The following is a 9,924-nucleotide window of genomic DNA, read 5'->3' on the forward strand; positions in this document are numbered from 1 at the left end:
CGAGAACCAGAGCTGGTGCTGCCCGCTGGCCCCAGCCCTGTGGTGCCCAGGAGCCCTGTGGTGCCCAGGAGCCCTGTGGTGCCCAGGAGCCCTGCAGTGCCACAGGACAGAGTCAGCAGCACGGATGGGTGTGGGTGCCCAGGCAGACTCTCCTGCGGGTACACACCTGTGCAAACATCCCTGCACCAACCTGCGTGTGTGCACAGCCACTCACACACACCTCGAATGTGCACACGCCCATCTGCCCCACCCACGGTACACACAATCATGCACACGCATGAATGCACATATGTGTGTGTGCACACACGTCTCCCCAAAGGTGTGTGCGGCCCCTCGCTGCCCGTGCACTCACGGGTGTGAACACGGGTGAACAAGCACGTGCCCAGCCCTGCCCGCCTGTGGGCACACATGGCACACACCGGCACACACACGGCAGTGTGCACACGCACGGGAACACACGTGCACGCACACACACACGCACACGCACATGTATGTGCTGGGGGGCTCGGGGGCTTCCGATGCCTCCCGGTGCCTCCCGGTGCCTCCCGGTGCCTCCCAGTGCCTCCCGGTGCCTCCCTCCATGGAGGGCATCGCACGGTACAGCCGCCCCAGCCCCGCCGGGAGCCACATCGGGGGCAGCGCCTGCCAAAGGGCCCCGGCGCAGCCGCACCCACCGAGGACCCCAGACTGGGGTGGCCTGAAGACCCCCAGGGACCCCAGACCGAGTCTGGGGTGCCGAGGTCAGGCTCCCCTCCCAGCTCGACGGGACCCCAGCTCAGCTCCCCCCAACCCGCTCTCGCCGCGGCCGTACCGGGGCTGCCGCTCTCTCCGTCCGTCCGAATCCGGTGCTGGCGCAGCCGCTCTCGCCGCGGTCATGTGCCGGTGCAGGCACGGGCGCAGGGAGCGGATCCCCCGGCCAGAGCCGGACAAAGGGCCCCTTTCAGTCCCGCTGGGCCCCGCGGGCCCCTCGGCGCCAAGGGACAAAGGTCCGGCACGCTTGGCACCGGCAGCGCCGGGCGCTCCCCGCCCGGGTCACCCGCGGGGCGGGGGGCACCGGGCCCTACCGGGGGGGTGGGTGCGTGGCCGGGACCCCCCTTCTGCGCTCCCCGTCCCTCTCACCTCTGCGCGCCGGCGGCTCCCCCCGGGAGCGGGGCTCGGCGCCACGTGCGCGGGGCTGGCACGGCTGGCACGGTGCCCCCGGGGGATCCCGGGGCTGGCACACGTCAGCGGGGCTGGCACACGCCGGCGCGCACGCTGCCCCGGAGCCGCCCGTGCCCGCGGGGCCGGGGCCGCCGGTGCCACACTCGTGCCCACCCCGTGTGGGCTCCCCAAAGGAGGGGCACGGGTGCCACCGAGACCCCCCGGTCCTGCAGTTGCCCACCCGTGACCTGGGGCAAAACAGGCACGTGGGGATGCCTGCAGGAGCTGTGTCCCCCATAACCCCCCCATTGCCCCCTTGAGGGTCCCATTCGATGGGCACATTTGCAGGGTGGGCACCCGGGTATCCCCCAGCATAGCTCAGGGCTGGGCTGTGGGACGGAGGAGCAGGCAGGGAGCAGGATGCAGGCAGCGAGTGGGGAGCAGGCAGAAGGCAGGGAAGAGGCAGGATGCAGGAAGGGAGCAGGCAGGATGCTGGGAGCAGGAAGCAGGCAGGGATGCAGGAGGCACCGGGGTGGCCCAGAGTCACCGCCTGGCCCAGCCACCCCATGGGGGGGACACAGAATCCCCACACAGCCCCAATTCCTGGTGCTCCCAGCTGAGACTGGGACCCCACTCACTCCAATCCCAGTGCTCCTAGTTGGGATCGATAACCTCCCCCAGCCCAGTGCTCCCAGCCAGGACTGGGACCCCCACACACAGTCTCCTCTCAATCCCAGCTACGTAAAATTTATTCCCACTTTTATTTGCAGTTTTATTCCCAATTTCACTGGCGTCACACTGGTGATCCCAAGTCCTCCTGTCGGGCTCCTGCCCTGGCATAAGGGCACCCAGGAATGTGCCCAGGTGGAGACCCCCCCACTCCGAGTCTCCTGAGCAGGGCAGGAACCCCCCTGCACCCTGAGCCCCCACGGCAGCGACTCCTCAAGCACCTGGGGTGGGGGTGGACACTGTAACCCCTGTGGTGGCCCTGGTGCCAGGGGGCTCTGGAGGGTCAAGGGGGGACCACATGGCTGAGCTGGAGCCGGGCAGCTCAGGAGGTACCCCCTTGGCAGAGCCACTGCCAGGGGGCTCGAGGGGTGCTCCCACTGCGAGGACAGTGCCAGGAGGGTCAAAGGGGGCCCCTGTGGCAGAGCTGGTGTCGGGGGGGCTCAAGAGGTGCCCCCACAGCAGAGACAGTGCCGGGGGGCTCAGAGGGGTCAAAAAGGGCCCCTCTGGCAGAGCCGGGGTGCTCAGGGGGTGCCCCCACGGCAAGGACAGTACTGGGGGGGCTCAGGGAGGTCAGAGAGGGTCCCTGCGGCGGCAGGTGATCAGGTACTGGGGGTAGGCCTGGGTGTCGTTGAAGATGACGAAGATGTCGGGCTGCCGGGGGTCGTCCACGACGCTGTGGTAGCGCTGGGGGCCCTCGGCCCCCTCCCGCAGGGGGGGTGCCCGCAGGCCCCGCCGCCCGGCCGCGAACATCCCGGTCAGCACCTTGGCCACGAAGACGAACTTGGTGCCGTCGGCGCTGGGCGGCGAGTACTGGTCCCGCGCCGAGACGGCCGCGCGCGCCGCGAAGTACACGCCGCGGCCGTACAGGGTGGCTGCGGGGACGGGGCTCAGCCTGGGGGGCACCGGGGCCGGGCCCCGGCAGTGCCGGGCAGGGAGCGGCACCCCCCGGTTCAGCACCGGTGGCACCGTGCCCGCTTCGGCCCTGCATTCCAATTCCCGTGCCGGTGGCACCGCGCCCCCACGGTCACCCCGTTCCCGCGCCAGTGGCACCGTGCCCGCCTCGGCACTCTGTTCCCATGCCAGTGGCACCGTGCCCCCATTGTCGCCCTGTTTTCATGCTGTGTCCCATTCCCACACCGATGTCACCACACCTGGATCAGCGCTCCATTCCCGTGCCAATGGTGCCTGTGCCCTGTTCCCATGCCGTCAGCACCATGCCCACACTGGCACTCTGTTCTCATGCCAACGGCACTGTGCCCCCCTTGGCGCCCTGTTCTCATGCTGATGGCACCGTTTCCAACTTGGTGCCCCGTTCCCATGCCGACACCACCACAGCCACATCAGCATCCCGTTCCCATGCTGATGGTCCCCTTTGGCGCCCTGTTCCCACGCCAAGGGCACTGTGCCCACATCGTCATCCCCCACCTGCCCGGCACTCACCGTTCTTGCCGCAGAAGCTGCGGTTGAAGCCGTGCAGGCAGATCTCACGGCTGGAGGCCTTGGTGGTGCCGTGGAAGAGGACGCGCTCCGCGGCGGTGCCGGCGGCACACGCCCGCTCCACGCTGCCCTTCTTCAGCTGGTACTGCTTGTATAGCAGCGGGTGGATCAGCTTCTGCACCTGCCGGGCACCCACCGCAGCGTCATTGCCCTGCCACGGGGGCACCCCCAGGGGCCCGGTGCCCCCAGACCCACCTGCACGATGCTGATCCGGCTGTGCAGCTCCTCCAGCGTCCCGTAGAAATGGTGAACGGTGTCGGTGAACTCCTCCGAGTCCTCGGCCAGTGGCATCAGCCGCACCTCCTCCTCCAGCCCTGGCACCTCCGGCCCTGCTGGGCACAGCCACGGTGAGCACGGGCGCAGCACAGGACAGGGCCGGCCCTGCAGCACCAGCACGTACCGAGCAGGCAGCGGGCACTCTCGGCCGGGGGCTGGCTGCGGCAGATCGGCACGGCGCGGGCGCTGCCGATGTCGTACTCCTCCATGCGCTCCAAGTCCACGGTGAAGGGCCGCCCGTCCAGCACCAGGTCCACCCGGCGCTCCCGGCGCAGCCAGGCCTGCTCCAGCAGCGCCGCTTCCTCAGGGGCGTAGGGGACCACGGTGCCGGAGGGGTCCCAGCGCACCCAGTGTGCGGCAGCGGTGACAGCGGTGGCACCGAGCTCCGGCAGCGTCCGGCGCTGCAGCAGCGCGGCGAGATCGCGGGCGGCGGGGGCCGTGTACCGGGCGAAGCCGTGCAGGGTGGCGGTGCCGCCGCTCAGGCTGAGGTGCACGGCGTGCCGGCGCTGCAGCAGGGCCAGCACGCGGTGGCCGGCGGCCGGCAGCGCCCGCAGCCGCTCGCTCTCCACCTCCCGCGCCAGCAGCCGCCCCGCCAGCGCCCGCTCCAGCTCCCGCCGCACCTCCGAGGCGTCCCGCTCGAAGGAGCAGAACACCGTCGCCCGCGCCGTGTCCGCCGCCGCCAGCGCCTCCTCCAGCGAGGCCTCCAGCGCGGCCAGCAGCACGGCGTCCTCCTCCGCCTGCTCCCGCTCCCGGCAGTAGGAGCGCAGGGAGAGGGCGGTGGCGCGCGCCAGCTCCTCGTCCTCACGCCTCGTGTTTTCCATGGAATACTGGATGGCCAGAGCCATCTGCGCCTCCTCCTCCTCCTCCTCCTCCCCAGTGCCCAGCAGCGGCTCCCCGGCACCCTTCCCATCGGCCGTGGCGGGGAGCTCAGCATCAGGGTCCCACTCGGTGCCGAGGACGGCGTCAGGCCACACCTTGGGGTCCCCCTGGTCGTCGGCCTCGCCGGGGCGCAGCGCTGCCAGCAGCTCCCTGATCTCCTCTGTGGGAGCAGCAGGACGTCAACCATGAGACCCCACCACGGCCTGGGCAAGAACCAGCATCCACGGCCCCCGAGCCCCACCATGGCGCCGAGAGAGTCCCTCACCTATGCTGGAGTGAAAGCCATCTCTGTCACCATCATCATCAGCAGCAGCATCATCATCGCCCTCGGGCAGGTCCCGGTGCCAGGGGTGTGGCGCTGAGGGCTGGGGGTCCCAGTGGCGGCTCAGGGGCAGCAGCTCCTCCAGCTCCTGCTTTGGGGACCGAGGGACGGCGTCACCGGCGCTGCTCTGGCACAGCAGGGACCGGCACGACGGCACCCGCCTGCCAGCCCCCTCCCCACGAGGCCGCACCTGCGGGTCTGGGGGTCTCCAGGGGACGCCGTCCAGGTGGATGACACACTGGAAGCGGTTCTCCAGCTGCTGGAGGAGGCTCTGCCCGTCCAGGTCCCGCAGGAAGCGGGCGACGCCGGGGAAGTGCAGCGCCACGGGGTGCGAGGCCACGGAGCCCAGCAGGCTCTGGAGGAAATCCGCTGCTGCCTGGCACCGGCCCAGCTCCCCACTCACCTGTCGGGAGGGGATCAGAAGGGGGTGGGGGTGTCAGCACCTGGGCACTGGCACCTGGCTGGCTCCCCACCCACCAGCCAGCAGTGCAGGCAGTACAGTTATCACCACGGGGCCAGCAGCCACTGCCAGAATGTGCCACGAGCACGGGGAGGTGGGAGCACAGCACAGGGCCCTGCCCACGCCACACCCGCACCCCTGCCCACACTTGCCCATACCCCTGTCCAGATCCCTGCTCGCAGCTCACCCGGAACCCAGCGACGTCCCCTCCCTCCAGAGGCAGCAGGGACACCTCAGGGATGCTGCCCAGCAGGTCCTGGTAGTGCCGCTGCAGGTACTGCAGTGCTCCCGGCTCCGCTGGCACCAGCACCTCATCCTGCACCAACACCGACTCTGGGGCCACCACTGACACCCGCTCCAGGCACTGGCCCTGGTTGGTCACGGCCTCGAGCCCCTCTGTGTCCTTGTCCCCGCTGGGGAAGGCGGCCGATGGCTGCGCTGGCACTGGATGTGATGCCCGCGGCTCCTCCGGTGCCGCCAGCTCTGGGACTGCGGGGGCCGTGTCCGGTGCAGGGGCTGTGTCCGGCAGGGAATCCGTGTCCACTAGAGGGGCTGTGTCCAGAGGGGGGGCTGCGTCCAGGGGGTGGGGGGCCACGTCCAGGCGAGGGTCTCTGTCCCCCTCCAGCGGCTCCAGGAAGGGGTAATGGGGGGTGAGCTCCAGCACCGCATCCTGCAGCCGGTGCGGCCTCTGCAGCACCCGCTCCGCGGCTGCAGGGGGACGGACAGATCAGGACGGACAGATGGTCCAGCCAGGCCCCCTGTCTCCCCTGGCACCAGCATGGGGGGGGTCCCTGCCGGCTCACCTGCCGGCTCCTGGAAGGTGACGATGGCCCCGCGCCCGCCCGGCAGCAGCCGCACCTCCCGCACGGAGCCGCCGCCGCTGCGCCGGTTCTCGAAGTAGAGCTCAAGCAGGTCCCGGCTCGGCGCCGGCCCCGCCGCCCGCACCAGCACCGCGGGGGTCTGTGGCACCCGCAGCAGCGCCAGCCCCCGGCGCTGCGCCCGCTGCTCCGCCGACGCCAGCTCTGCGTGCGGCACGGGCGGCGCTGGCACCAGGGGACCCCACGGTGCTGCCACCGCCCCCACGGCAGCATCCGGGTGCCCCCCGCAGACCCCACACCCTAAAATACCACCCCGGTGCTCTCAGATCCCCAGCCCGTCGCCCTCCCCTGCCTGCCAGTACTCCCACCCCGTTGCATCCCCACCCTCCTGGCATCCCCACCCTGTTGCCCCCCACCCTCTGGCAACCCCCCCCTGTCACCTTGGCCCTCCGTGCCCCCACCCCCGGCATGCCCACCCCATTACCCCCCCCCCCCATGGTCCCCGGCCCCCCCCGGGGGGGTGAGGGGGTCCCGCAGGTGCAGCAGCCCCCAGTCGGGTGCGGGGCCCCGGCACAGGGTGACGGCGTCGGGGGAGACCCCCAGCAGGGTCTCCAGGAGGAGGTCCAGGTGCTCGGGAGGGGTCCTGGGGTCGAGGCCACGCAGCAGCAGGCGGGTGGGGTCCCAGGGGGGGGCCGGGCACACCCCCAGCTCGGCCCCCCCCAGCTGGTGGCTGCCATGGGTCAGCACGTTCTCTGCATCTGGGAGGGAACGGGGGGGTCACTGGGGTGGGGGGGCATCCCTGGAGCCCACCCAGCACCCCCCACCTCCCAGAGCCTGGGGACACAGCACTGCTCACCAGTGCTCCCAGTGGGACTGAGACCCCCCCCCAAATCCCATCCCAGTGCCCCCAGTTGGGCTGGGACCACCAAACACAATCCCAGTGCTCCCACTGGGGCTGGGACCCCCAAACACAATCCCAGTGCTCCCAGCGGGGCTGAAATCCCCCACACCCCATCTCAGTGCTGCCAGCTGGGACTGGGACTGCCAAACACCCCAATTCCAGTGCTCCCAGCTGGGACTGGGACCCCTCACAGACCCCATCCCAGAGCTCTCAGTTGGGACTGCGAATCCCCCACAGCCCATCCCAGTGCTTCCAATTGGGTCTGGAACCCCCCACCCCATCCCAGTGCTCCCACTTGGAACTGTGACACCCACACGCCCCATCCCAGTGCTCCCAGTTGGGATTGTGACCCCTCACATCCCATCCCAGTGCTCCCAGTTGGTACCGACTCCCCACACCCCATCCGAGCGCTCCCGGTTCGAACCGGGACCCTCCCCACACTTACCCTGGGGGTCCTCGAAGGTGAGGAAGAAGAGGGGCCCGAGGCGCTGGCAGCTCTGCACGGGGCCACCCCCCGAGCGCCGCTGGCTCTCGAAGTACAGGACCAGCAGCTCCTCTGGGGTGTCAGGGGGGACCCCCTGCACCTCCAGCACCCCTCGCGCCATCCTGGGGCACCCACACGTTGGGGGGAGCTCCCCAGTGCCAGCACCCCTGTCTCGGGGCACCCGCACACTGGGGGGACCCCCTGCACCTCCAGCACCCCCCTCCCACCATCCTGGGACACCCTCACACCGGGGGGGTGAGATGGAATCCCCCTTCGGCTCCTCTACCCACCCTGTTCCTGCTCCCCCCCAGCACCGGTGTGACCCCCCCGGACCAAGGACACCCCCCGCACCCACGCGTGACCCCAACCCCTCCCCAAACCCCACATCCGCATCCCCTCCCTGCACCTCCGTACCGAGGACACCCCCAGCCCTGCACCCCCCGGGCGGAGCCCCCCTCATAGCCCCGGACACCCCTCACGGTCTCGGGTGGGACCCCCCAACTCTCCGAGGGCAGGGACCCTCCCCACGCCCCCGGGGCCCCACGCACCGGACCTCGCGCGGCTCCGCCCCGGCAGCGAAACGAAACTGAAACGGGGCGGGAAAGGGGAAGGGGAAGGGCGGGGGGCGGGAACGGGGTGGGGACACGGGGCCGGACCCACGCGGGACGCGGGGACACGTGGCCGTCCCCCGCGCTTGACCAGCGGGCGCGGGACCGGCCCCGCGCGTCATAACGGGACACTGGACTTGTCCGATGCGTGACGGGGGGAACATGGAACCGGCCCCACGCGTGACTGGGGGACACGGGACCGGCCCCGAGTATAACATGGTGACACGTTAGCGGCCCCACGCGTGACCGGGGGACACAAGACCATCCCTCGCGCGACAGGGGGACACGAGACCACCCCCGTGCGTGCCCTGGGAACACGGGAACAGTCCCACGCGGGACAGGGGGATACGGGACCGGCCCCACAGATGACATGGGGACGCAGAACCAGCCCCAGATATTACCAGAGCCGCCCCCACGCGTGACAGAGGACACGTGACCATCACCTGCACGCGACCGCGGGACAGGGAACTGGCCCCAGACGCGACCATGGGGGACAGAACCGGCCCCACGCGTGACACAAGGACACGGAACCGACCCCAGACGGGACCAGGGAACATGGGAACCGCCCCACGGCTGACATGGGCACACGGGACCGTGCCCGAGAGTGACACAGGGATACGTGACCGGCCCCACGGGTCACCGGAGGACACCGGAGCGGCCCCCGCGCGTGACCGGGAGATACGTGACCGACCCCACGCGTGACCGGGTGACACGTGACCGACCCCACGCGTGACCGGGGGACCCCCGACCCTCCCCACGCGTGACCGAGGGACACGTGACGGGCCTCAGGAGTCTCCAGGGGACCCTGGACCGGCCCCACGCGGGACACGGCGGAGCGGGTGACGCGGCTCCACCGCCACAGGGGGGCGCTCTGCCGCCAGGCCCCGCCCCTCCCGCGGGCCACGCCCCCGCTTGCCACGCCCTCCTCCAAGCCCCGCCCCCGGCCTACGCCGGGAGCGGCAGGTCCGGCGCAGCTGCTGCCCCGCCCCCTCCCAGGCCCCGCCCCCTCCCCAGGCCCCGCCCCTCGGCGCGCAGCGAGCGGACCCCGCGCAGCTCGGCCCGGCCGGTGAGCGGGGGGCGCGGGGGGGTCCCGGGGCTCTGCCGGGGGGGTGGGCGGGCGGTGGGAGGGGGCGCGGAGACCCCGGCGCCGCCCCCCGAGCGCGGGTCTCCCCCCCACCGCCCCGCGCTGCCGCATTACGCAGCGCGCGGGTTCCGTGCGGGGAGCGGAGGGAGGGAGGGGGGGGGCCGGGGGGTGGAAGGGGGGGGGGGGGGGGCGCGGCGGGGGGGGGGGAGCGCGGCCGAGGGGGGACCCCGCGGGCGCAGGGGAAGGGTCCCCTGGGAGCCCCCCCTTCCCCCGCGGCAGCGCTCGGGGATTAGGCTTCGCTGCTGCCGTAAATAGGCCGTGCCGGGGCTTTACCGAGCGTCAGGGCAAAGCGGCTTACGGGGCTCCGGGAGAACCGGCGGGGGGGGGCGGCGGCACCCCCGCAACCCGTGATGCGGGAGAGCACCTGCACTCCCGCCCGCCTCCGCCTCCCGCAGCCCGTGCTGCGGGCACCCCTACAAAACCCGCGCTGCGGGCACTCCTGCATCCCCCGTAGCCCCCGCTGCGGGCACCCCTGGAACCCCCTACACCCCGTGCTGCGGGCACCCCCGCACCCCCCGCAATTCCTGCTGCGGGCACCACCGGCGCGCCTCGCAACCCGTGATGCGGGAGCACCCTTGCACACCGTGCCCCCTGCACGCCGTGCCCCGTGATGTAAACACCCCCCTGCACCTCCCCTGTGCTGCGGGCCCCCGCACCCTGTGCCTC

The 9,924-nt window shown here is 71.6% G+C and overlaps 1 protein-coding gene across 4 annotated transcripts; it reads right to left on the reverse strand.

Moving 5' to 3' along the window:
* Nucleotides 1-1,887: 1,887 nt before the first annotated feature.
* PARP10 (poly(ADP-ribose) polymerase family member 10) lies at nucleotides 1,888-9,004 on the reverse strand. 4 transcript variants are annotated; one of them, XM_027703460.1, is made up of 11 exons: nucleotides 8,055-9,004; nucleotides 7,468-7,628; nucleotides 6,637-6,879; nucleotides 6,107-6,328; nucleotides 5,491-6,011; nucleotides 5,034-5,246; nucleotides 4,787-4,934; nucleotides 3,767-4,681; nucleotides 3,568-3,698; nucleotides 3,310-3,487; nucleotides 1,888-2,741 (listed from the first exon to the last, which is right to left on the reverse strand). In XM_027703460.1, the coding sequence occupies exons 1-11, from the start codon at nucleotides 8,330-8,332 to the stop codon at nucleotides 2,440-2,442; spliced, it is 3,312 nt and encodes a 1,103-aa protein (XP_027559261.1). In that variant the 5' UTR covers nucleotides 8,333-9,004; the 3' UTR covers nucleotides 1,888-2,439. The 4 variants fall into 4 exon arrangements, with proteins under 4 accessions (XP_027559261.1, XP_027559257.1, XP_027559260.1 ...); XM_027703456.1 differs by having other exon boundaries at nucleotides 3,562-3,698; nucleotides 8,055-9,001; XM_027703459.1 differs by having other exon boundaries at nucleotides 3,562-3,695; nucleotides 8,055-9,000.
* Between the last annotated feature and the right edge of the window lie 920 nt (nucleotides 9,005-9,924).

The sequence above is a fragment of the Neopelma chrysocephalum genome, unplaced genomic scaffold, assembly GCF_003984885.1.
Source record: "Neopelma chrysocephalum unplaced genomic scaffold, ASM398488v2 Primary Assembly neopelma1_228, whole genome shotgun sequence".
Classification (NCBI taxonomy): Eukaryota; Metazoa; Chordata; class Aves; order Passeriformes; family Pipridae; genus Neopelma; species Neopelma chrysocephalum.

What these genes read in the sequence shown, in the direction of transcription:
- PARP10 (XM_027703456.1), bottom strand. Translation starts at nt 8,332, where the DNA reads ATGTTATACTCGGGGCCGGTCCCGTGTCCCCCAGTCACGCGTGGGGCC. An exon ending in GCGGAGCCGCGCGAGGTCCG is followed by an intron (nt 7,629 to 8,054) that starts GTGCGTGGGGCC and finishes TGGGTGCCCCAG; the next exon opens with GATGGCGCGAGGGGTGCTGG. An exon ending in GGGACGTCGCTGGGTTCCGG is followed by an intron (nt 5,247 to 5,490) that starts GTGAGCTGCGAG and finishes CCCTCCCGACAG; the next exon opens with GTGAGTGGGGAGCTGGGCCG.